General features: G+C 42.7%; 1 protein-coding gene across 3 annotated transcripts in view; it reads left to right on the forward strand.

The window, feature by feature from the left end:
* The first annotated feature begins 205 nt into the window (after positions 1 to 205).
* Positions 206 to 27730, forward strand: part of LOC145517812 (ubiquitin-conjugating enzyme E2 E2) — a 362107-nt gene continuing 334582 nt past the window's right edge. For 2 of the 3 annotated variants that reach the window (XM_081520991.1, XM_081520989.1), the window contains exons 1-3: positions 206 to 363; positions 5717 to 5900; positions 17438 to 17488. Coding sequence is in view for 2 of the 3 variants with exons in the window: in XM_081520989.1 (XP_081377115.1) it covers positions 5725 to 5900; positions 17438 to 17488 (227 nt within the window). In the remaining variant the exon portion in view is untranslated. The remainder of the gene's footprint in view (positions 364 to 5716; positions 5901 to 17437; positions 17489 to 27730) is intronic. The other variant, XM_081520990.1, reaches the window with a different exon arrangement.

The raw sequence follows: 27730 nt of genomic DNA on the forward strand, positions 1-27730 counted from the left end.
CGGAGCCCCGCGGGCGCGCGCGGCGGGGAGGGGGCGGGGCGGCGCGGGGCTCGCGCTCTCGCGGTCTCTGCCGGGCGCGCGCGGGCACGCTCCCCGCGGGCGCGCGCGGCGGGGGCGGGGCGGCGCGGGGAGGGGGCGGGGCGGCGCGGCGGGCCGGCGGGGCTCGCGCTCTCGCGGTCTCTCCCGGGCGCGCGCGCAGGCACGCTCCCCCGCGGGCGCGCGCGCGGACGGCCGGGCGGCGGCGGCGGCTCACGGAGGCGGGGGCTCCACTTTCCAGGACTCAGGGGCGGCGACAGCGCCAGCCGCGGGCAGCAGGCTCTGCAGCCGGAGCTGGAACGGCCGGGCGCGGCGGCGGCGCCGGGGGTGAGTCCAGCGGGCACAGGCATGGCGGGGCGGTCCTCTGTGCGGGGCGGGGGTGCGGGTTCGGAGACCGGACGGCCCGCAGGGAGGCCGACCCCCGGGGCCTCGTCAGCGCCGCTGCCCCCCGAGTCCCCTCAGCGCCGTGTCCCCGGGCTGGGGCTCGATCTCGCGACCGCGCGGACGGCCACGCTCAGGTGCCCGAAGCCCCGCGCCCCTCCCCCCTCCCCTCCCCCCGGCGCCCCCTCCCCCTTCGGACCTCGCGTCCCCGTCCTTCGCCGCCCGCCGCCCCTTCCCTGTCCAGCGCTCCCGGAACCAAGTCTCCGGGAAAGTGCAGGACGAGTGTCACGGGGAAGCGCCGGCCCCGCCGCACGCGGGGTCCTTGCGGATCTGCCCCCCATCATCGCCGCACGCGGGGTCCCTGCGGGTCCCCCACCCCCCGGGCCGGGGGCCGTGCGGCGTCCGCCCTGCGGCGCGCCGTGTGTTGTCCCCGCTTTGTGAAGCCCGCAGCCCGCGGTCCGAGCCCGTTTTCCTCGGCTCGGTCCTCCGCAGCCCCGCTGGCTCGGTTCGAAGCCGGGTCCCACCCCCAGCACCCCACTTCCCCCCCCCCCGCCCTTTCTCCTCCCTGCAGTGTTTTCATCCCCTAACCCGTTACTATTTCTAATGAAGATAAAGCGGAGCAGCTTGTGGTTTCTCCCTCCCCCCCCGGCCCCCCCCACGACCGACCAGAAATGCCCAATCCATCTTCTCGGAAGGAAATTAAGGCCGGTTTGCAAGGACCTCGTCCTGTGCTTGGTGGCTGTTAGACCCATTTGCATGTTGCCCAGATTCATCGTTTTGCATTGTGTATTCTTGAGCATCTATGCAAATATTTTTTTTAATTTAAAAGTGCAAAAGGAAATGGCTATGGTTTACCTTAAGAGTATTTTGCCATCTCACCTTTCAGAAAGATTTTAAATTCTTCTTAGTTTTTTTTTTTTTTTAATCTTTGATTCTTAAAAAAGTATGTTTCTGAATAGGTGAGAATTTGTTCTGGACCTTGGGAATCTAAAAATTTGTGTTGACTCAGTTTGGATTCCCCTTGGCTCTTGAGAGTTTTGTCTGTGGGCTGATGCCAGTGATGGAGGGTTTTCATATAATGTCATACCCCATTATAGAAAGGTGCTCACCACCACACCATAGCACCTTTTCCTCAAATCTTGGGTGTTCCACTATTATTTCCTGCATAAATATCCTTGCAGGTAAGTTAAAGGTAATATAAATAATTTAATTTTACATTTTAGAAAAGTTTAGAAACGCGACTGGGAAGCCAAATGGCAAGAAACAGGACAGAAGTAAGTATTTTCCTGTTGTGAAAGCTCAAAGGAACACTTAACTTTTGCAGTTTTATACTGTGAGATGCAGTTCTGAGGCTTATCTGAACGGTAATCTGGATTCATGGAGTGACTGTAGTTGTTTCTATGTTATGAATAATATCACCAAAATCGTCTCATTTCTGTGGAAGATTTGAGTTTATTTTCATATGTTGCTAATTTCCAGGACTGTAATTTACAATATAGAATACACAGCTAATACCCTTTTAGATAATTTTTGAGTTGAAGAAAGAACAATATTCAGATTTTTAATATAACACTTTGAGGAAAGTTCGATTTTACTATTTTATGTTTAGAAACTGAGCATTTGAGTGCAAAGTTAAAAATCTTAATATCTTTGAAACTATCATGGAAGAGTAGCTCTGTGTTTATAACCCTGGGATCCCAGTTTATCTTCACTCTAGATTAGATAATTGGATCCAATTAGCTATTTAAGAATTCATCTTAAAAGTTAATTTTAAAGTGCTGATTTAGAAAATAACGTTCACTTAATGTATCTCTTTTTTTTTGTCTGTGCCCTGTGGCTTGCAGGATCTTAGTTCTCTAACCAGGGATTGAACTCATGCCCTCTGTACTGGGGACACAGGAGTCCCTTGAAGATAACATTGAGAGAGTTTTAATTCAGGAAATTTAAAAAAAAATTGTTTTATTTTTGGCTGTGCTCAGTCTTTGTTTCTGCAGGGGCTTCTCCCTAGTTGCCTCAAGCAGGGGCTGCTCTGTGCCGTCCTTCTCATTGGGGGCTTCTCCTGTGGAGGAGCCCCGGCTCTACGGCGCTCAGGCCTCAGGAGCTGGGGTGCACAGGCCTAGTCGCTCTGCAGTGCGTGGGATCTTCTGGACCAGGGATTGAACCCATGTCTCCTGCATTGGCAGGGGGATTCTTTACCACTGAGCCACCAGGGAAGCCCAGAAAGTTTTTTTTACTCATTTGTACTTTAGAGAGACAAAACACCAGTCTTGCAGCTGATTAAAATGTGTATAGACTATTTTTTCTTCATAAAAATTAGTTGCCACCTAAGTAGTGCAGTAATTTTTCCACACACTGTTTCTGTAATTAGATACTCAAAAACTATTAATAAAACCCACAGAACTTCCCCTTACTCTTAGTATTTGAACAGCATATGAAAACTGTTTCTGAAAGCTTCTTTTATAGTGGTTATTTGGGGCCTTAGGTGAGTTTAACATCCGTAGGTTAATTTGGATGAAATAAGGCTTCTTAGGTCAAAAGTGGAAATCTTTTTTCCTTACTATGAAACTGTAGAAATTATACATCTATTTGGGTATTTTAATAGTTCCCTAGTGAGACTAATTTTAGTCCTCTGATACTGTGGGGCAGTTTATATCACATAACATACTGATATAAACTGCTCAGATTATATCATTGAGTAGTCTTTTAAGTAATTATATATGCTCATGGCATTATTAGATATTATGTAATTATACATAAATAAGAATATTAAGACAAATATGTAGGTTTATAACTAATGTAATATGCAACTGAAATTCTAGGCATAGTTTATCAAACTAAAGCTGGAGCTTCAGTAAAAAAGAATTTTACTTCATTTAGGTTTTCATGTATTTTTCATCTAATGGATTGCTTCTAGTTTAAGACATATAAAAGGATTTCTCACTCGTTTCACATATCTCAAAATATTGCCAGCAGCATTTTGCTGCATGTGAGGGCCTTTCCCTAAGAATTTTTCTCTTTCTTACTCCCATGCATAGCTGTTCTCACAGGCTCTCTTTTTTTTTTTTCTCACAGGCTCTTATGTACATACTTACAAGGGTTTAAACTCATATTATTATTATTTTTTTTACTGAAAGAAGTAAGCTGAAAAAAAAAATCAGCGTTAAATCCAAGGATGAGAATTTTAAGTGAAATAAAAATGAAAAAAAAAAGAAAGCAAAAAGTGTGTTAGGACTGTTGAAGCTGGATGTGGAACATACTGATATAAAATCTCAGGATTCTATTAAGTGACTTTAGTGTTCGTAGAAGGTGTTCCAGCTGAGGAGACTGTTGTGCTCCATTTACAGAGGGGGAAAGCCGTCGGGTTTCCCCGCTTCAGAGCTGCCTGGGCAGACCTGTTTTTGTTTGGCGTGGAGGAAGGGAGCTGCTGAGGGTGATGGGGCTGTATCTTGTGATGTCTTATTGAAGGCATTCAGGATTTTCTGCTGGCTCTTCACCCCCTCTGCTTCCTGCTTCCTCAGTTCTCTTTCGGGTTTGTCTTAACCTTTCTCATTTCAACCACTTCAAGTTCTGTGTTATGAAATCACTTTGACTTAGAGCAAGCTACAAGTGAAATAGAGCGAGCTATAAGTTAAATGTTCAGTGAGGAAGAATTTTAATTATTGTCAGCTAGCTCTACATTTGGACCAGTTGCAGTAATCAAACTGCTTTATTTGAGGTATCTTTCTTTTACATATTAAGTCTTCTTTTTGATCTATCAAATACAGTTTTAAGTCTTAATTTGACTAAGAATTACATAGTGTCTTTTTCAAAAGGAATTTGTTCCCATTTATCTGTGATTCTTAAAGGTGTACTTTGTGTTGTTGCTGCCCCTCCTTAAAGGTAGTTCTGTGTTTGGAGGAGAGGCGCCCCAGAAGGCAGATGTACCAGCCCCGGGAGTTATGAGGTGACTAACATGGTGAGAGTCCGGGCGTGGGTTTTGTCAGTTTGGTTTTGGATTTGTCAGTAAACTCTAAGCTAGTTGGGTCACAGGGGATGTACTCATGGTAATAAGACTCAGAAATCGATTATGATAGAATGATCGTTGCCAAGAGAGAACTGGAATTTGTTGTGCATTATCTAGATTGTAACAGCTTACCCATGTACCAGGATATTGAGAAGATTGAGTTGGTAATCAGAGTTGCTTGTGGAGCAAAGGGACTTTGACAGCCTCGAGGTGTATTTCATCCAGACTGTGGGGGGAAAGACAGGGTCCTTCAGTGTCCCCATACAGTTTTCATCTCCTGTAAAACCTGGTTGCTTGGTATATTGTTGAATCAGGGCTGGCACCATCATACGGTTCAGTTTCTATTCAGAATCATGGAGGCCTCTGTGTTCTTCTGTTATCACAAAGGTTACTTAAAACAGTTGACTGACTTAGAGGATTTTAACCTTAGCCCAGCCGGAGGATGGATGTATTCATGCAGTATTGGTGCCAGCGTTTGCCCTATTCCTCTGTTCCCGTGGCCGTTTTTACTGACCTCTGTTACAGCACCTAGCAAGTCATCTTACCCACTGAGTCAACTTGCTTATCGTAGGGCTCAAGAGCCTGGCACAGTGCTTTATTGACATGTAATTCATGTATTGTAAAATTCGTTCTTTTAAAATGGATAGCTCAGTGGTTTTTAGAATATTTAGAGTTGTGCATCACCATTATCTAATTTAAGAACATTTTCCTCACCCCAGAAGGAAACTCTGCGCCTGTTAGCTTTGTACCGTTCCCGTTCTTCCCTCACTCCCAGTCCCTGGCGATCACTCAGTGACCTTTCTGTCTCTGTGCACTTGCCGACTCTGTACGGTTTGAACCAATGGGATCTTGCAGTTTGCGGCCCTTTGTGCCTGGTGACTTGCAGTTAATGTTATGTTTTCAAAGTTCATCCACGCTGTGGCTTGCACATACTGTACTTCATTCCTTTAGGTGGCTTGATGGCGTTCCATTGCTCGGATATCCCACATTTGGTTTATCTGTTCGTTGTCAGCTGGTGGGTATTTGAGTTGTTTCATCTTTTTGGTTCTGTGAATAATGTTGCTGTGAACATATTGTGTATATATATTTGATTTCATTTATTTTCTCAATATATTTTGAATGGATGAAGGAAAAGTTTTGGCAATTCCCAAAGCTGTTGTGTAAAGTGACCAAGTCATTGATTTCATAGTGAGTTTTCCTAGGTTCCTGTAAGCTTTGCTTTCTCTCTGCTCTCGAATGACCTTTCTGTAGTCCTCCCCCAACTGAAGAAATGATTTTTTTGACTCTTTAATCCAGGATCTAAAATGTCCACTGAGGCACAAAGAGTTGATGACAGTCCAGGCACTAGTGGAGGAAGCTCCGATGGAGACCAGCGTGAAAGTGTCCAACAGGAACCAGAGAGAGAACAAGTTCAGCCCAAGAAAAAAGAAGGGAAGATACCCAGCAAAACAGCGGCTAAACTGTCTACTAGTGCTAAAAGGTACCTCAGTTATGGTAACTTCTTTGCTTTTAGTATCAATTTATTACCTGAAGTTCTGTCTTTCTCTTGCATTTAATCATTTTTCTGGGATATGGACCGTGAAGTTCATGGACTTTTTCTTCTTCAAGATTATTTCTTTTTCATGATTTTAATTGTATGCAATATGAACTTTTTGGTATTTAAAGTCAGTTTAAACAGCATGGCAGAATTATTAACTATGTATCCATAGTGTGTGTGTATGTATTGTTAGGTGAATATGAATAGGAAAGTGCATGTAAAAGTGTGATAATTTGTTTTATGGTTCCTTGACCATTACTATTTTATTTTATTGAGCAGCAGAGAATAAAAGTGGGAGTCTATTGAAATAGTTACTGGATGATAGTTTATTTCCACTCACTGTTAGTTAAGTGAGAAATTTGGGAGTTAATAACAATAGAATGGGAAAGACTAGAGATCTCTTCAAGAAAATTAGAGATACCAAGGGAACATTTCATGCAAAGATGGGCACAATAAAGGACAGAAACAGTATGGACTTAACAGAAGCAGAAGATATTAAGAGGTGGCAAGAATACACAGAAGAGCTATACAAAAAAGATCATAATGACCCAGATAACCACAATGGTGTGATCACTCACCTAGAGCCAGACATCCTGAAGTCCAAAATCAAGTGGGCCTTAGGAAGCATTACTACGACAAAGCTAGTGGAGGTGATGAAATTCCAGCTGAGCTATTTCAAATCCTAAAAGGTGATGCTGTAAAAGTGTTGCACTCACTATGCCAGCAAATTTGTAAATCTCAGCAGTGGCTACAGGACTGGAAAAGGTCAGTTTTCATTCCAATCCCAAAGAAAGGCAATGCCAAAGAATGTTCAAACTACCTCACAATTGCACTCATCTCACACTCAAGCAAAGTAATGCTCGAAATTCTCCAAGCCAGGCTTCAACGGTAGGTGAACCCTGAACTTCCAGATGTTCAAGCTGGATTTAGAAAAGGCAGAGGAGCCAGAGATCAAATTGCCAACATCTGTTGGAGAAGGAAATGGCACCCCACTCCAGTACTCTTGCCTGGAAAATCCCGTGGACGGAGAAGCCTGGTAGGCTGCAGTCCATGGGGTCGCTAAGAGTCAGACACGATTGAGTGACTTCACTTTCACTTTTCACTCTCATGCATTGGAGAAGGAAATGGCACCCCACTCCAGTGTTCTTGCCTGGAGAATCCCAGGGACGGCAGAGCCTGGTGGGCTGCCGTCTATGGGGTCGCACAGAGTCAGACACGACTGAAGCGACTTAGCAGCAGCAGTTGGATTATAGAAAAAGCAAGAGAATTCCAGAAAAACATCTATTTCTGCTTCATTGACTATGCTAAAGCCTTTGACTGTAGATCACAACAAACTGTGGAAAATTCTTCAAGAGATGGGAATACAGACCACCTTACCTGCTTCCTGAGGTTTGAAATTGGGAAAGGAGTACGGCAAGGCTGTATATATATTGTCACCCTGCTTATTTAACTTCTGTGCCGTGTACATCATGGGAAATGTGGGCTGGATGAAGCACAAGCTGGAATCAAGATTGCTGGGAGAAATATCAATAACCTCAGATATGCAGATGACACCACCCTTATGGCAGAGAGTGAGGAAGAACTAAAGAGCCTCTTGATGAAAGTGAAAGAGGAGAGTGAAAACGCTGGCTTAAAACTTAACATTCGAAAAACTAACATCATGGCCTCTGGTGCCATCACTTCATGGCAAATAGATGGAGAAACAGTGGAAACAGTGACAGATTTTATTTTGGGGGGCTCCAAAATCACTGCAGATGGTGATTGGAGCCATGAAATTAAAAGACGCTTGCTCCTTGGAAGAAAAGCTATGACCCACCTAGACAGCATATTAAAAAGCAGAGACATTACTTTGCCAGCAAAGGTCCGAGTCAAAGTGATGGTTTTTCCCATAGTCATGTATGGATGTGAGAGTTGGACCATAAAGAAGACTGAGGACTGAAGAATTGATGGTTTTGAACTATGGTGTTGGAGAAGACTGTTGAGAGCCCCTTGGACTGCAAGGAGATCCAACCAGTCCATCCTAAAGGAAATCAGTCCTGAATATTCATTGGAAGGACTGATGCTGAAGCTCCAGTACCTTGGCCACCTGATGGGAAGAACTGACTCATTGGAAAGACTCCGATGCTGGGAAAGATTGAAGGCAGGAGAAGCGGATGACAGAGGATGAGATGGTTGGATTGTACCAGCGACTCGATGGACGTGAGTTTGAGTAAGCTCGGGGAGCTGGTGATGGACAGGAAGGCCTGGCGTGCTGCGATTCATGGGGTCACAAGGAGTCAGACACAAGTGAGCGACTGAACTGAACTGGACTGTCTGACCGTTGAATGACAGCTTCATACTTTGCTGGTGGTGTGGATGAGGGAACCCATCCCGGAGGTCGTACCCTGTGTGGGCTGGAGGACCTTGCTCCTCTCTGGTCGAATCGGTCCACAGGTTGGGAAGACCGTTCTCAGGCCCCCTGCGGGACGTGACTTCCTGGGGAGAGGTGTTAGAGCGATGGTGAGCCGTCCATTCTAAGGCCTCGGGCAGCCGGTCTCCCTTTCCCGGAAGCACGTTGCGGATGCCTGCCCTCTGCTGAAAGAGCCATGAGAAAGGCAGACAGCCTGGGGCTCGAACCATTTGAAGCTCTGTACTGGGCGGCGAGTTCCTCTCGTCACAGCGCAGGTCTAGGCGCCTCAGCTCACGGGCCGCGCCTCTGCTGCCCAGTCACAGCAGAGAAGGACCGGCTGCGGGTAATGCGGGTGGACATAGGGTAGGACGGAAGAGGGGGTGGAGAAATAGGACGTGTAGAGGAAGGAAAGGAGGTGGGTGTGCGTGGGCATGAGATACTCAGGTACAGATTGTGGCCCACTTAACTGAGGGCTTCCCAGGTGGCTCAGCCAGTTAAAGAATCTGCCTGCAATGCGCGTGACCGGGTTGGGAAGATGCCCTGGAGGAGGGCATGACAGCCCACTCCAGTGTTCTTGCCTGGAGAATCCCATGGACAGAGGAGCCCCTCGGGTCGCAAAGAGTGGGACACGACTGAGCAACTACGCACACACAGTCTCTGAGCTTGAGGGTGCTGCCGCGGAGCGGGGAGGATGGCCCAGTGAGTGGGGCGTGCTGGTCCGCTCTGCCCCCCCCTCCACTGTGTCTGCCTCTGGGAGTCCTCCCCCATCAGGGCGCCACCACGGAGCCCGGCAGAGCATCCTGCCCGGGCGACGGAGCAAAGCCTGCAGTCTGCGCACGGAGGCGAGGCAACTGGGACGTGTGTGAACACGAGGGTTGGATGAGGCTTTTTCAGTAAGGGTCATTCTTTACTTAGTTTTCCTACAGTGTATACAAAGTTGAGATTACATATTCAAACCTGGTTTTCCTTTTTCCTGCTCTATAAGTTGGGGATAAAATTTATTTTTAGTGTGTGTGTGAAGAATTCAGGACAGTGTCTGATGGGCACATAATAGGAATTAGTAGTACAGCATTGGTGAAAGTAAGAAGTGTCTTTTGAGTTGCTTCTTGGCTGAAAAAAAATCCCTCCGTTGGCAAATTTATTCTTGCGAACCTGTGATTTTCAAACTGTGACTGATGACTTTCCTCTAGACAGTTTCTGGGTGGCTTATGGTTGAGTATCTGAGGGGGTTTAGGCATTTACTGTTTTTTTGAATGTAAAATGCTGCTTCACTGCAAATTTTTAGGTAAAAAACAAAAACCCAATACTAAAAAGCTAAATTCTACTCCTTTCCTTCTCCCCAGTTTTGTTGACAGTGGAAGTTCATTTTGTCTCCCCATCTCCGCTTAAGTCCCTTTTCTTTTTTTAAGTAGGTGTTTATTTTGGGGGCACCAGGCCTTAGCTGTGCACAGGGGATGTTTGTCGTTGCAGCACGTGGGATCTGTTTCCCTGACGGGTGGAAGTCTTAGCCACTGGACCAGCAGGGAAGTCCCTCTGCCTAAGTTCTAACAACTGAGGAAAAATATTGGGAATCTTGATGACAGGGACTCAACATATTTTTAATTCACCACATGCCTAGCATAGTAGGGTCATATTTATTTACTGGCTGCCTTAGAACCTAGAGTTTGTTGTGAGGCTTGGATCTTCCACAGAGATTAGAATCCTAGTACTGATATGTTCAGAAGATCAAAGTTGGAAGTAGTTTCACAATAAAATTCTAGTTTATTATTACTGATCATTGATTTTTATGCAGATGAAACATCTTTTCCAAATAGTGTCATTTTGTGGGAGAGTTAATCAGCAGTGCAGAGCTTGCACTCTAGAGACAGGATCCAGGTTAGAGTCTAGGTCCTGGCATTTAGTTGCCCTGTGATATTAGATACATAGTTTAACATTGCCAAGCCTCATCTTTCTCATCTATAAAATGGAGACAGTAATAGTCCCATCTTCACAGGGCCAGCATGAAGATGGAAAGTGAGAAAGCTTTTATTTGGCACACAGAAAGGTTTCATACACTGATGCTGTTGTTCTTAGACTTTGTGCCAGTTAAAGCCTACAATAGTATTTTACTAAGTCCATGTGATAAATTCTAGAAAAATGAAGTTTGTGTTAATGCTATGAGGACTTAATGCTTTTTGTTAAAATAGTAAAGCCTAGATGCTGTAATTATATATACATTTTATAGTAACTCAAGAAAAGTACTTTGCACATAGGTGTTCAGTTGCATAAAATATGCTGTAATTGTAGAACTAATCATTAGGTGTAGAAATGTGTTTTCTTAAAAAAAATCTCAGTTTTTGGGTGTTATAGAAAAGTAATGTTGGATACAGAAAATATTAAATTGGAATTTTATTTAAACAATGGTATGAATTAATTTCTGTCTGTTCCAGAGTTAAGAGGGAGATTACAGTTACTTCTTGATGCATTTTTGCTCTTCTTTCGCATGAAATTATTTCTTAAAAAATTGGAATGCTCTTAGCATGATCTGTTCTCTTCATAATTTTATCTGATTTTATTGGATACAATATAATACTGTCCTAGAAATGATATTTGGTTTTAGACTCTTAAGGTTGATTTCAGTATATTTCACTGTGAAATTTTATTATAATATATGGCTAATCCGTTTCTTTTCCACATGAGAATGAAGTAGTACTCTTTATAGATAATCTTTTGTAATTATTGTATTTTGTTGATTCTGAATGTTCATTTAAAATTTTTTAATGTTCCTGAAATCAAGATGTATCTTACAGTTGATGTGCAGAATCATTAATTTAGGGTGTCTTAAAAATTGAGCAGTTGTTTGGAATCATAGGTGCATCATCTGTATCACCACTCAGAATTAAACTCTGGATTTAATACTTGCAGTGGCTCTGTGTTTTCTAAGTTAATTCAGAGATTACTTTGAGATTTAAGAAATTTTTAGTAACTAGTTGCATGATGTTTTCTTTTGAGAATAAGTTCATTTTGTAAGGTTTTGAGGAATGCAGACCATAGGGGAATACAGAAAGTCATCTAAGTGGATGAAGTTTTTTTTTTTTAAATAACTGTTAAGAAAATACATTTGTGAATCCCCAAGTCCATATATTCATATTCTACTTGGCCCTGAGTGAGTTACTGAATTTTCTTTAAGCTCGAATATGTGTTTTTGTTTGAAGCATGTCAGTATATATACTGCTTCATTTTTCTGAACCATTAATCCAGTATGTTGGTATTAAAACGAGTGCTTCATGTCTTCTCCACTTTGGTTCAGTTTTGGCGCCGTGGTCTTCAGTTCAGTCTGAATGAGTCATAATTATCTCCCCTTCCCCGCCCCCCACTCCTCTTTTTATTTAGCAGATGACAGTCACTTGTAATAGTCTTACTGGTCCTGGATCATTTAAGGTTTTAGGTGAAGTCGTACAAATTTAGTCTGCGTTTTGCTTCTGACTTGTTTCAGTAACCATGTGCAGTTGCTGACTTATGTATCATGATAACGAAGGAAGTGGCACTGCTGGACAGAAATTGGAGATATAGACAGTTGTCTAGTGGATTTGTGTCTAAAGAAATAATTTTGTCTTAAAGGTTCTCATAAGAGAGGAAAGGTCGTTTTGTTTGTTTGACTTAGCAAGACAGTTGCTGGTCTTTTCACCTTAACAGCATGCAATTACTAGCCTGAGTTTCCTAAACAGGAACTGATAAAATGGTAGTACTTAAAGAATGCTGTGAGATTTATTTAATTCACTTTTAATAGCCTAACATCATCATGTAAAAGGTACACTGTAAGTGTGAATTACTGATACTTTTTCATTTTTCCTCACCCTAAGGGACAGTACCTGAAATAGCTGCCTTCCTTATTATCCCACATGTCAAGATTGAGAAACTTAATACATACCATGATCACAACTTTAGAGATAGAATTGAATTGCTGTCAGTGAAAACTGCAGGACATCTTACAACCGCTTAAATAGCAATTCTTTGTATAATCTTTTCTGTCAAGAGAAATACAGCCATTCTTTGGTAGCAGTGGCTCAAAATATATTGTAATGCACTGACTCACTGCTCAAAATTGTCAAGTTTATCAGTAAATTGCTTTTTGTATTGAATAATTAGATCTAGAATGATAGACATCTGGAGGGGTTTCAAGTTCCATTATAGAATTCTGTGACAAAATTATGACATCAATTTTTTAAACCAAAAGGGACAGTATAAGCATAAAGCAAGATGAATTATTTGAAAATCCCTAGGAAGTTCTTTTACATGAAAATTGTTTTCTTTGACACTTTAAGCACACTCTTTTGAACCCCTGTTTTTTTAGTTCTCTGAGTTTAAAAACAAAAGTATGTGTGTGTATACACACACACGCATATATACACACATATTCGGGTATATATATCTGAATCACTTTTCTGTATACTTGAAACTAGCACAATATTGTAAATCAACTATGCTTAAGTAAAAAAAAAATTTATAAAAGTTTTTCATGTTTCTGGTAACAAACTAAACAGTGCAGAGACATTTTTATTACAAAGCAATAGTTTTCTGTTGAAATACCTTCCCTGTCACAATTCCTTTTAGCTGATTCTGGCTTGACCTTAAGTAATATACTTACACCTACTTGTTGAATTGTTAAATAATACCTTTTGTCTCCTTGCTGTGAATTTTGAGGATATTCACCAGCTTGTTCACCTGCTTTCTTTTCCCTCCTCCCAGTTAATGATATTCATATTTTTTAAAAAGAATATTGGAGGAATGGGATGGGGAGGGAGGTGGCGGTGGGGGGGGCCGTCAGGATGGGGGACACATGTACACCCATGGCTGATGCATGTCAGTGTATGGCAGAAACCACTACAATATTGTAAAGTAACTAGTCTCCAATTAAAATAAATTAATTAGTTAAAAAAAAGAGTATTGGTTGTCTTTCTAAATGAAATAGTATATTTAAGCCCTTGTTGCTCGTTACTTCACATTTCAGCAGTACTCATTGGTTCCTTACTTTGTAAAATGGGGATATTAATACCTTTGTTCTTCCTTCCATTTACTCACAGCCCTCCACCATCCACTTTTAGTTGGTTTCTATTAGCTACACTTGATTTTACATCTTCATGGTTAGTAGTAGTTCCATTTTGTAGTGTGCAACCTGTTATCTGTGCTTTATCTATAATAAAAGGCCATTAAACTCTCTGTAGGTTTACCTGTTTAGTGCCAGACCAGATGAGGTGTTAGGATTAGATTTCCTATAGGGCCAGTGTTAGGATCTCTCAGTGATCAATGCAAAGAAATAGAGGAAAACAATAGAATGGGAAAGGCTAGAGATCTCTTCAAGAAAATTAGAGATACCAAGGGAAGATTTCATGCAAAGATGGGCTCAACAAAGGACAGAAATGGTATGGACCTAACAGAAGCAGAAGATATTAACAAGAGGTAGCAAGAATACACAGAAGAACTATACAAAAAAGATCTTCAGGACCTAGATAACCACGATGGTGTGATCACTCACCTAGAGCCAGACATCCTGGAATGCGAAGTGAAGTGGGCCTTCAGAAGCATCACTGCTAACAAGGCTAGTGGAGGTGGTGGAATTCCAGTTGAGCTATTTCAAATCCTGAAAGCTGATGCTGTGAAAGTGTTGCACTCAATATGCCAGCAAATTTGGAAGACTGATCAGTGGCCTCAGGACTGGAAAAGGTCAGTTTTCATTCCAATCCCAAAGAAAGGCAATGCTAAAGAATGCTCAGACTACTGCACAATTGGACTCATCTCACGCTCGCAAAGGAATGCTCAAAAGTCTCCATGCCCGGCTTCAACAGTACGTGAACCATGAACTTCCAGATGTTCAAGCTGATTTTAGAAAAGGCAGAAGAACCAGAGATCGAATTGCCAACATCTGTTGGATTATCGAAAAAGCAAGAGAGTTTCAGAAAAATGTCTATTTCTGCTTTATTGACTATGCCAAAGCCTTTGACTTTGTGGATCACAACAGACTATGAAAAATTCTGAAAGAGATGGGAATACCAGACCACCTGACCTGCCTCCTGAGAAGTCTGTATGCAGGTCAGGAAGCAACAGTTAGAACTGGACATGGAACAACAGACTGGTTCCAAATTGGGAAAGGAGTACGTCAAGACTGTATATTGTCACCCTGCTTATTTAACTTATATGCAGAGTACATCATGAGAAATGCCAGACTGGATGAAGCACAAGCTGGAATCAAGATTGCCAGGAGAAATATCAATAACTTCAGATACGCAGATAACACCATCCTTATGGCAGAAAGCAAAGAGGAACTAAAGAGCCTCTTGATGAAAGGGGAGAGTGAAAAAGTAGGCTTAAAACTCAACATTCAGAAAACTAAGATCATGGCATCCAGTCCCATCATTTCATGGCAAATAGATGGGGAAACAGTGGAAGCAGAGATTTTGGGAGGGGGGGCTCCGAAATCATTGCAGATGGTGACTACAGCCATGAAATTAAAAGACACTTGCTCCTTGGAAGAAAAGCTATGACCAACCTGGACAGTATATTAAAAACCAGAGATGTTACTTTGCCGGCAAAGGTCCGTCTAGTCAAAGCGATGGTTTTTTCAGTAGTCATGTATGGATGTGAGTGTTGGACTATAAAAAAAACTTAGTGCCGAAGAATTGATGCTTTTGAACTATGGTGTTGGAGAAGACTCTTGAGAGTCCCTTGGACTGCAATGAGATCAAACCAGTCCATCCCAAAGGAAATCAGTCCTGAATATTCATTGGAAGGACTGCACTGACGCTGAAACTCCAATACTTTGGTCACCTGATGCAAAGAACTGACTCATTGGAAAAGACCCTGATGATGTGAAAGGTTGAAGGCAGGAGGAGAGGGGACAACAGAGGATGAGATGGTTGGATGGCATCACCAACTCAATGGACATGAGTTTGAGTAAACTCTGGGAGTTGGTGATGGACAGGGAAGCCTGGCATGCTGCAGTCCATGGGGTCCAAAGAGTCGGACACGACTGAGCAACTGAACTAAGATCTCAAAGCTACCCAGTGAATCATAGCATTTATGCAAAATACCTTTTTTATACCTTAGTATCTATTACTTGGTTAAAAGTATTTTATATTTTAGTTTCATTCCTGTTCGATCTGTGATTTTCTTACAAAGTTGTTTCTCTTGTGGGATTTCTGACTGTCTGTTTTTCTCCCTTGAGTAGTATATCTTTATTATACCCTTATATGCTCTGTGCCCTCTGTGGACCTTCTCAACCTGTTTGATTTACGCCATGTACTTTGTCTTCCAAATGCAGTGAAATTTCTCCCCCGGTGGTGACCATCCCCCGGTTCTCTTTGTCTTTTATTCCTTTTTGCACTTTCTGTGTCTCTGCCCCCACCATTGCCCTGAGGTGCTGGAGGAGTGGAAGGTGAATGTGCGTGCTCTCAATTTACTGCCTTTAACCTAGACTTAACCTGGTTTGCTTTAAAGTACCTGTTTTATTTCTACTTTTGTGTGAAATCCACAAAGGGTGTTCTATATCAGATATTTGAGACTTCTCTTATTTGGTTCTGTGCCATATGTACTTTAAATGCACATGAACACACTATAGAATCTAACAAGTCTCAGTGGGACAGCGGAATTAATAGGTTTTTTATTTTTGGCGTTAGATTTGTTAGTGTTGGTCTATGTATGGGTGTGAGAATTGGACAGTAAAGAAGGCTGAGCACCGAAGAGTTGATGCTTTTTGAACTGTGGTGCTGGTGAATACTCTGGAGAGTCCCTTGGACTGCAAGGAGATCAAAGCAGTCAATCGTAAAGGAAATCAATCCTGAATATTCATTGGAAGACACTGAAGCTGTAATACTTTGGCCACCTGATGCGAAGAGCCCACTTGTTGGAAAAGACCCTGGTGCTGGGAAAGATTGAAGGCGGTAGGAGAAGGGGACAACAGAGGATGAGATGGTTGGATGGCATCGCCGACTCGATGGACATGAGTTTGAGCAAGCTCCGGGAGATGGAGAAGGACAGGGAATCCTGGCGTGCTGCAGTCCATGGGGTCAAAAAGAGTCAGACAGAACTTAACCAGTGAACGATAAACAACAACTATTTCATAATGTCTTCCCCACTTTGAGTCACACGACTTAGAGAAGTGATAGTTGTATCTGTACCAGACATTTCATTCAGTGAAGGATACTGGAGTGGGTTGCCATTTCCTTCTCCAGGGGATTTTCCTAGCCCAGAATCAAATCCATGTCTCCTGCATTGGCAGGTGGATTCTTTACCACTGAGCCACCAGGGAAGCCCATATAGGGGGCTAGGTGAAGTAAAAAATAAAAGATGAAAATAACATGTGAGGGAAAAACAGGTTTTTAAAACAAAAATTCTTTGTTTTCCCCTTTGCAGAAAGTGTATGCTTAGTGTTAGCAGTGGTTTGAGTTTCCCTGGTAGCTCAGCTGGTATAGAATCCACCTGCAATGCAGGAGACCCTGCTTCCATTCCTGGGTTGGGAAGATCCCCTGGAGAAGGGAATGGCCACCCACTGCAGGATTCTTGCCTGGAGAATCCCATGGACAGAGGAGCCTGGTGGGCTACAGTCCGTGGGGTCGCAGAGAGTTGGACACGACTGAGCAACTAAGCACAACGCAGCACAGCAGTGGCCCCAAGTTTTGCTTTAAGTCGTGCTGTTGGTAACAGCGAGGGCAAGCTCAGGTTGTGGCCGGGCTCCTGACTCTCTGTAGATGCACTGTGGGAACAGGGGCAGGAACGGCTCCTCTGTTGGTAACAGCGAGGGCAAGCTCAGGTTGTGGCCGGGCTCCTGACTCTCTGTAGATGCACTGTGGGAACAGGGGCAGGAACGGCTCCTCTGTTGGTAACAGCGAGGGCAAGCTCAGGTTGTGGCCGGGCTCCTGACTCTCTGTAGATGCACTGTGGGAACAGGGGCAGGAATGGCTCCTCTGTTGGTATTGTGTATGATGATTTACACCATGATAGTATTTCAAATTAAAAGCCCACAAATAGGACAGATTAGTGTACAAGTGTAAAATTTAATGGAATATTAAAAGAGTAAAGACATTTTAATGTAACTTTCTTTGTCTTTATTTTCAAGAATTCAGAAGGAACTTGCAGAAATTACGTTGGACCCACCTCCCAACTGTAGGTAAGTACTTAGTGGATTTTTATTTATTTGTATCTTTTGCAGGAGGTGTAATTGAACTGTTGGTCTGATGTCTCAACTATTGTTGTTGGAGCCTGATTAATTAGCGAAAACATGGTTGTGTTTTGGACTTAAGTGACTGTGAAGGCAGTGGTTGTGGTGGTCTCCATGCAGAAATGGAATCTTCACAAGTCTGTTTCTAGTGGTAGGTGGAGTTGCCAAAAAAAGAGTAATGCAATACCAGTAAGATAATGGAATTATAGGGTAACACATACAATGATCTTTTAGTGGAAGAGGTGTTGGAGTTTTAAATGATTTCTTTCATGATAGAATAATAATGTGGCTAAAATATTTGCTGTTTGATAATTTATTCAGTTACCTTGCTGAAAATTGATTTTTAGAAGTGCTGGAACATTAAACAATGTTCCTTCATGGTTTACATTATTTCTTACAGTCCTGAGTTGTGGTGGTTGGAGGCGGTGACGTTAAATTTAAAGCACTCTCTCCATTATGACCACATACTCTCAATTTTCTGGTCGGAGTTTACTGATGGGAAGTTAAAGTGCTTGCTTGGAGATGATTAATGATGTACATAGAGGAGAAGAAGGGAAGTTAGCTTCTGCTGTGTCTTGGATCTGGTACAGTAGTCAGAAGATGGCTGTTTGACGACTTGAAGACACTTGTTTGTGTTTTGATGTCAGTTCAGTGTTGGAACCAGGCCAGTGCAGAGTTTTTGTAGTTTAAATTGGTAGCGCTGTGTGTCAGAGGTGAGAGGACGAGCTTCCAGTATTGAGTACATTGTTGCTATGATTTCTGATTTTACTGAACTTATTTTAATATGAAAGAAAGATAACAGCTCTGGGTATTTATTAATGTGAGTGAAAAATTTGTAGGTGGCTATATGGCTAATTGACAGCCATTTTTGTGTAGGAAAAACTCTAATAAGACTTAATGTTTTTAGTGAATTTATTATAGTTCTTTACACAAGAGTCATATATAGTATATAAACTTGTAGTCATAATGTTCAAAGAATATTTCGCTCAACTAGAACAAATAATTCTTGGTTAGGAAAAGCTGTTGAGTAGTCAGTTGTTTTTGTCACACTTAGGCTGTGTTACATCAGAGCTGTTTCAGATATCACATCTTTGTTTAAGCTTTGGTGGCCAGTTCGTGTAAATGGATTGATTTGTGGAAAAACTTCAGTTTGAATTAAACTTAAAAGTCTCTTGTTTCGTAGGGTTGTATTTGTTTTAATGTTTGAATCTTTTTTTTTTTTAAATAAACTGTGTTTTACCACATATATTATTTCTGTTACCTTTTTACAAACAACTGAAATGGTAAATATGTGAACTTAGTTTATATACTTGTTTAAACTTTGAAAACAGATTATTGGCAAAATAAACTAATTGCTTTGTTTTAAGGAGCTTGTTTAGGGCTCACTTTTGATGAATGTAATCCATGTATAATATGTGATGATTAATAAGAGTTTGCAGTTTTGCTGTCAGATTTATTATTTCCTGGTGCATTGCTCTGATTTAGTTTTGACTTATTTCAGATAATAATCTAACTTAGAGTAAACCAATATATTATAAATGTGCATGGAAACTGAAAATTCTGAGGAAAAATATTACATAATGTTTATTACTTAAATAAACTAAAATGGTTAAATCATAGTTCTGTTTAATGTAAAAAAGAAAAGTTTAACTATGGAAATTTGGGGGTTTACTTTTTCATTGGGCCTTAGTTAAAGTGTACTGGTTGTGCAAAATATTTGTAATAGTTTTTCATTAAAAAAATGTAGATGCCACATTTAATTAGCCTCTCAGTTTCAAGAAAGAAACCTACTCAGTTGTATTTTTCCCCCCAGTTTTATTGAGATACTGACATATAACATTGTAGAAAGATACCTTGTTTGGTTGATTTGCTAGCTTATGGAAATTTTCAGTGAAATCCTTTTAATCATGTGAAGACTGGATAGCTTCAGAACAAGGACTACCGGTGCAGCTTCTTTTATTGATCCCCAGACAGCTAATGGACTGATCAGGCAGAGATGAAGGTCGTGCCCACCTTCATGTTTGCGGCTCCCCTGTGGCAGAGGGCCCTCTGTGCTAGGCTGGTGGAGGTGGGGTTGCTGCCGCCCCCTTCGGGCCCTCTCCCTCACGTCTTGCTCCCTGTGAGCCCTGCCCCTCCCGTCGACGCCCCTTGCGGCCTTGCCCCTCACCTCACGCTCCCTGCCAGCCCTGCCCCTCACGTCGAAGGCCATGCGAGCCATGCGGGCCCTGCCCCTCTCGTCGACGCCCCCTGCGGGCCCTGCCCCTCACGTCGAAGGTCATGCGGGCCCTGCCTCTCCCGTCGATGCCCCTTGCGGTCCTGCCCCTCACCTCACGCTCCCGGCGAGCCCTGCCCCTCACGTCGAAGGTCATGCGGGCCCTGCCCCTCACGTCGACGCCCCTTGCGGCCCTGCCCCTCACCTCACGTCCCCTGCCAGCCCTGCCCCTCCTGTCGACGCCCCCTGCGGGCCCTGCCCCTCACTTCGACGGCCATGCGAGCCCTGCCCCTCACGTCGTTGTTCATGCGGGCTCTGCCCCTCACATCGTCGGCCATGCGCTTGCTGAGGGGATTACCGTAGTCCTTGGTTTTTTGGTGTCAAATACTTGATTGTGGTTTACAGTAAATCTGCCCACCTATATTTCAGTGACAGTGCAATTACTATCTTCAGAAAGAGAAGTTAGAACATAATTTGGTTTATTTTTGGCACAAAGTTGACGTCAGCAGTACTTCTGTAGTTGATTTTTGAAAGTTGTGTGCTGTCTTCGTGTGTATCAGTGGCTGTAATGAGTTCATAGGAGTGTGGTCAACTCAAGCATCTGCCGGAGGGACTCGGGATCCCGCCCCGCTCGTCTCCCTCTTACCTTTCCCAGCTCACGTGCCTCTCGCAGCCCTGCCGTCTGGGGGCTTGGGCGGGCCAGCTCCTTGTCGCAGGTGAGCGTCTGCGTGCAGGCGCCTCCGTGAGTCCGGGCGGTCCTCCTCGGGGTCTCGGTGAGGGTGGGTGTGTGTCGCGGTCCTCTGGTCTGTGCTTTAGTCTTCTTGTCTAGAACGGAGGCGGTGGTGCGGCCCGGTTCTGTGCGTGTGTCAGGTTAGAGATGGGACCTCGGAACTTCAGTGCGTCGCTTATGTGATGTCCGCTAAGGGTCACGGTACCGGAACCGGCGTGTTTGTCTCTACTGTAGTATTGTTGAAGGTCTTTTTTTTCTCCAGGTTTTCAGCAGACTTAAATCTGTTAAGAGTATGCACAAAATATTTTGATGACCAGTTAAACTATTTCTTTGTATAGGAAATATCTGCCTATACAGTTTCTGGGTTTCTTTCCCCTTTTTTTTTGTCATTGTTGTCTTTGAGGTAAAAGTGCAGTAATACTTTTTTTTTTTTTAGGCTGGACTAAGTTAATTCTTTTAAAACATTAGAATTAATGTTTAAAAGCAAAATCTCATGATTTACCTAAGAAAAAAGTTTCTATGCACAAATTGTAGGGTCTAGGATCATAGGCATAGAAAAGTGTACATAATCTGGGTGAAATTTGGGTATGTACTTAAGAGTATTCTCTGTAAATAGTAGAGGTGCTTTGCTCAGTCTCAGTTTGTACATGAGAACGTAGTTGGCCCGCGACATTTGAGGTGCTCTCTCCGAGGCCTCTGTAGGGGCCCGCGTGTTGGTCCCACCCTGAGCTGGAGGTGCTGCTGTTGGCTGCAGTGGCTCACTGCCTCAGTGACCTGTACAGCAGCTTAGCTTGTAGGTGGCTGTACCGTGATTTGGAGGATTCCGCACACTCGTCAAAAAGGCAGACTCAAAATCTGTAAATGTGCAGATGTGTTCATTTCTATTTCCTCAATGCTAGTGGGAAACTGGCAGCTAGCTAGGAAAATTTCTGAATTAAAATAAAAGTTCCTGTCATCCTGAGGATAACCTGTGTCTCTATTGCACAGAACCTAGATTCAAATTCTGTTATGATCTGATACTGCCCAAATTTATATTAGCTTTGTAAGCATGGAAATGACAGAGATCCTTGCTACTTTTTAAAAGTAGAGACTATGGTAAAATGATTCGCTTGGATTTTGATTTTTGATTTACTATTTGAGCAAATAAAAGGAGAAAATACTTAAGAGGAGGTAGTTCAGTTATATTAGCAGTTTTTACTTTTATTGCTATGTTCAATTATCTACTCATTGAACACAGGCTCTGCTTTATTTTTTAGTTGTAACAGCTTTATTGAGATGTAATTTGAAGTGTAAATTTCAGTGACTTTTAGTGTATTCTCTGCTTTATATCTGTTACAATCAATTTTGCATTCAGATCACCCTAAAAGATACACCATACCTTTTAGCAGTCAGTCCTTTCCCATTTCCTCCCAGTTTCACCACCAACTAGCCCTGGGCAACCATCGGTCTACTTCTGTCTCTATAGATTTGCCTTCAGGACATTTTGTACAAATGGAATCATACAATATGTAGTCTTTCTGTGACTGGCTTCCTTCATGAAGCATAATGTTTACAAGATTCATCCATGTTGTAGCATTCATCAGTACTTTATTTTTGTCTCTGAATAACATTCCATTGTGTGGCTATATTACATCCTATGTGTCTGTTCATCAGTTGATGGAAGTTTGGATTGTTTCCACTCTGTGGTTGTTGTGAATAATGCTGTCGTGTCGTGAACATTTGTGTGCAAGGTTTTGTGTGGACATTTGTTTTCATTTCTCTTGGGTATAGACAGACCCAGGAGTAGAATTGCTGGGTCAAACACTAACTGTGTTTAACCTTTTGGGGAACTGCTGGACTGTGGTCCAGAGTGGCTGCACCGTTTTACCTTCCAGTGTATCAGAGTTCCAGTTTCTCCACAGCCTTAGCAACTGTTATTGTCTGTCTTTTAATGATGGCCCTCCTTGGGGGTGTGAAGTGGTGTGAAGTACTGCGTCACTGTGGTCTGGATATTTGCTACCTTGTTGAATAACGATCTTGACTATCTTTTCATATGCTTATTGGGCATTTTTGTATCTTGTTTAGAGAAATGTCTGTTCAAATTTCTTGACAATTTTTAAGTTTTGTCTTTTTTGTTGGTGAGTTGTAAGTACTATTTATTTATTTTGATTACAAGTCCCATATCAGATATATGGTTTGCAAATATTTTCTTTCATTCTGTGGATAGTGTTTTTACTTTCTTGATGGTTACTTTTAAAGCATAAAAGTTTTAAATTTTGATGAAGTCCAGTTTATCTATTTTTTTGTTACTTTGCATACTTCCTGTTATTTCTGCAAAACCATTGCCTATTCCAAGATGAAGAAGATTTTTGCCTACATTTTTCTAATAAGAGTTTTTTAGTTTTAGCTTTTATATTTTGGTGTCTCATCCATTTTGTATATGGTGTGAGCTACAGGTCCAACTTCATGCTTTCTTTGTAGGTACCCAGTTATCTCAGCACCACCGCTACAAAGACCCTTTTCCCCATTGAATTGTCTTCATATCCTGTTGAAAAATCAATGGATCATAAATGTGAAGGTTTATTTCTGAACTCTCAATATTATTCCATTGATCTATGTCTGTCGTTATGCCAGTACCACAGTCTTGATTTTTGTTGTTTAGTCGCTAAGTCGTGAATGACTCTTTGCAACCCCATGGACTGCAGCCCGCCAGGCTGCTCTGTCCGTGGGATTTCCCAGGCAGGGATACTGGAGTGGGTTGCCATTTCCTTGTCCAGGGGACCTTCCTGATCCAGAGATGGAACTCGTGTCTTCTGCGTTGGCAGGTGGATTCTTTACCATTGAGCTACCTGGAGCTTTGTAGTAAGTTTTGAATCAGGAACTATACTGATTTACTTTTCATTGTTTTAACTCATTAGTTAAGGCATTGCCAGAATAGAGGAGACTGTGACTGGACATACACCTTACCACAGTTTCACCTTCCTGTTGATGAGAGTCACTACTAGAGGAAAGTCTGTTTTCCAGACCCTAGTAACTGAAACAGTATGTGGGAAAAAAAGTGTGTGAGTTAATGTCTTTCTAAACTATTTCATAGAACAGGAAGGCATTGAGATAGAAACTGGGGCTTGTCTGTTTAGGTGTGATTTCTACAGGGAGTCAATAATGTAAAAATCTGTTGTCACTAATGATTTTCCTTGTCTGGTCATTAGAATAATATTTCTGTAGCATTTTGTAGCTTTTAAAGGATTTTTATGTATGATGCAGTTTAGTCTTTTCTCTGTGAGGCTCCTGGAATTAAGTAACTTGCTTAGGATTGCACGACTAGAAATGCTTGATTTGCATTTAAACCCAGGTTTTCTGATCATTCATCCTTTATTTTTCCAAATGTGTGAGTAGATAGAGAAATACATTAAACATTACATTTGTGGCTGGGTACATGTGGTTTGGTTAAGAAAAAAGAAAAAATCAACACGCAAGGCAATCCAGTATATTGTGGGTACTATGCTTGATTTAAATTTCTGAATTCCATGAAACAATAGTTAGTTGGAACACTCTGAAAAGTAATTCTTTGAGTAGCGTGATTTCTCTGACACTCTTCTGTCATGTGTGTGTTTGGGTGTATATGTCCGTGTTATGTTGTTACTGGCACTGATCCAGGTGAAGGATTTTTTTCACATTTGGCAGTTTGCAGTTCTGTGTCTGCACTTTAAACGCCAGATTGTTTCTCCCTGTTCCTCAGCCTGACTCTCTGTCATGTTGCCCCACACCTCAGTATTCACTGAGGGCTTCCTGTTAGATCTGTGGTAGGAAAAGTGTAGGTTGCAAGAAGGTAGTCAGATGTAGTTCCTAATCCTGTAGACACGGTTAAAACTAAAACTAAAACTGAGAGAGAAAACATAAAACGCTTAAAGGATCAAGACCAGGGAAATGATGGTGCTGTTGGTAGAGACTGCCAGTATCTGTAGACTGCGGATCTTAAAAGGGATCTGCTTCCCGCTTTACTCTGTGACCCTAAAGCTGATGGCCTTGTTTATTCTTCAGCGTTAGTAATTAGCTGCATTTTGTAGAAACCTGACTCGGGTTCTGTTTTATTTTCTTCCTCTTTTTTTCCACCTTATATCTTCTCATCATTTTGTACTTATATACTATGTAAGTTTTTTCAAAGCCACCTCAGTCTTTTTGGAGCAAGGCAGATTATTAGTGAATAAACAGTCTGGATAACCGGAAGGTGATGTGAATGTCTTTCTGTTAGCAGAATGCTGGAGTGCCTCTTCTGAGGAGTCATGTACTTAGTCACTCAGGCGTGTCCGACTCTTTCTGACCCCGTGGACTGTAGCCCACCAGGCTCCTCTGTCCACGGGATTCTCCAGGCAGGAATACTGGAGTGGGTTACCATGCCCTCCTCTAGGGGATCTTCCCACCCCAGGGATCGAACCCAGGTCTCCCACATAGCAGGTGGATTCTTTACCATCTGAGCCACCAGGGAAGCCCAGGGAGGCAGAATGCCTCTTATGAGGAGTCATTAACATGATAAAATTTAAATATCTGTTGAGGCCCTGTGTTACGTAGGATGCTGAATTTTTCGTATCCTTGTCTCCTTTCTTTAGTGGAGATAATTGAGGAATATTTTTCATTCACTCCTTTGAGTTCTTGACTCCACAGCTGCAGTGTTGAGTGGTTTTGCATAGACTCTCCAAGGACAAAAGTCTTTACCAACGTCTGGGTTGCCGGAAGTGCTCAGGACAGCTGGAGCATGTGCAGGGGGCCTGGGCCGGGGGGCCACGGGGAGGGCATGGCGCCACAGCCCCGAGGAGCACAGTTGGCCCGGACCTTCCTTTGGCAGAGCTGAGTTTCGGAAACTTCACGCTGGTTTGTATTCTTGTTTCTGTACCTTCTTTGGTATTTGTGGTGAGCTCTTTCATTACTACCGAGAGTGTATGTGTGGTTTTCTTTTCGCTTCACCTCGAAGCTGACTTTTCACCTGGGACACTACCAACTCGGCCGCAAGGGGCCATTACTGCAGACAGGGTGGTCCAGGGGCAGTCGTTTGCTGTCAGTACCTTTACCTTAAAACTGAGCTTTAAAGAAGCTCCGAAGACGCTACTATCTCAATAAAACCATTGGAAAGATTCCTTACTTTCTTACTCCAAGATGTTATTTTTTAGCATCTGCCTTTAACCATAGATTTTTAAAATATTTATTTCATAACAAGAGAAAATGCTGAGTGATAAAGTGAGTTTTGTGCCCATTATTTGTGGCTTCTGATTTTCTTTTTATTTTTTTCTCATCTTTGCTGCTCTAAGAACGGTGTAAGAATTTCTGAAAAAACATACATTAACTGATCACAAAGGGATTATACTTTATAACAGCAATAGGACATTTTATCACTTATTTTAGTTTGCCCGGTTTTATAACTGGTTATTATTTCAGATTTATTACTTAAGCACTTTTTATAGAAAGTGTCATGTTACTGTCTAGCAGGTAATATTTTAGTTCCCATAGCTGTTCTGTCTTTAAGAGGTCCTGAAAGCTATTCTTTAGTGTGCCCAAAGCATTTTCTTTACAGTGATTATTACTGTTCATTGGCTTCAATATCTTTTCAACTAAGCATTATTGCAAATAGCAAGGCAAACAATATTTATTGGTATTTTTTATTTTGAGAGAAATGTAAGTTTTGATTTTTTAAATTTAATGGTACCACCGTTAGCTTTCTGACTATGCTTTTTGTAAATGTTCATTTAGAACTGTTCACTTAGAATATCTGTATATTTTAAGTTAGGGACTTAATAGGATCCTTTAAAGGTATAATGAATTCCATACTTGGGTGAAGTGAAGTGAAAGTCGCTCAGCTGTGTCCAACTCTTTGTGACCCCATGGACTATACAGTTCACGGAATTCTCCAGGCCAGAATACTGGAGTGGGTCACTTTTCCCTTCTCCAGGGGATCTTCCCAACCCAGGGATCGAAGCGGGGTCTCCTGCACTGCAGGCGGATTCTTTACCAACCGAGACATCAGGGAAGCCCTTATTTGGATAGAAGCAGCATATTATTCTGGGCTTCCCTGGTGGCTCAGCCGTCAGAGCATCTGCCTGCAATGCAGGAGACACAGGAGACATGGGTTTGATCCCTGGGTCAGGAAGATCCCCTGGAGGAGGAAATGGCAAACTCACTCCAGTGTTCTTGCCTGGAGAGTCTCTTGGACAGAGGAGCCTGGCGGGCTACAGTCCACGGGTCGCAAAGAGTCAGACACGACTGAAGTGACTGAGCACGTGTGCGCACTGACTCCCTTCTTCCACTCTCTGCACGTGCAAGAGGAGGCCTGCTAATGATTCCCAACCACCCGGAGGAGAAGTGGGCCCTGGTGCCCGAGCCAGGTCTCCGTCTTGCTCCTGCCTTGCTCCTGCGCTTCCATCCACGAGGAGTCCAGCACCCTCCCTCCCGCACCCACGCTCTCAGGTCTCCTGATATGATAACGCCTTTATCTGACTTACCCAGTTGGGTGAGAGTTCTTTCTTTAATCTCTCTACTTCAAATCTTTGCACTCATTTGACGTTCAGTGGACCCATGAGGGAACGGATACACCTGCTATACTAGGAAGCTGGCATCTATGGATGCTTCCTGTGTTTGCGGCCGGTCCCGAGTGCTGTAATTTACCAGCGTTGTCTGATTTAATCTTCATGACTCTCCAGGAGGGAGGCACTAGTTTTAGATAGTAGTTTATAGGTGGGAAGACAGCCTCAGACAGGTTAAATCACTTGTTCAAGGTTACACAGCAGCACAGTGCAGAACTGAGATCTCAGGCCTTAGAGCCCAGGTGATTTGAGCCTTTGCTGTGCTGACTTCCTTTTGCAGAATAGACATGGGAGAGTTGTCTAGAACAGCACTGACCCACAGGGCTTTCTGTTAAGATGGAAGTGGTCTGCATCTGGCATCCAGCGCAGTAGCTGTTTAGCACTTGAAAGATAGCTAATCTGAGTAAATTAATTTATACTTTTACTAAAATTCAATTTAAATTTAGGTGACCATATGTGACTAGGAACTATTGTGTCACATAGGACAGACTTAGAAAAATGAACACTTCTCAAGCTTAAATTTATGCTTCACTTTAATGTTAGGTGAGACTGAACTAGCAGGTCATTTTGAGTTTTTAAAGGGTACTTACAGTTATGTGTTTGTTTTTCCCCACCCTTCCTACCACCACCATTGTTTCTAAGAGCCAGCGACCCCTAACGCATTTTTTAGAGCATCACACAAAATGCTCTTAATTAAA

Source organism: Giraffa tippelskirchi, chromosome 8 (genome assembly GCF_054371585.1).
Source record: "Giraffa tippelskirchi isolate mGirTip1 chromosome 8, T2T-mGirTip1v1.2.pri, whole genome shotgun sequence".
Classification (NCBI taxonomy): domain Eukaryota; kingdom Metazoa; phylum Chordata; class Mammalia; order Artiodactyla; family Giraffidae; genus Giraffa; species Giraffa tippelskirchi.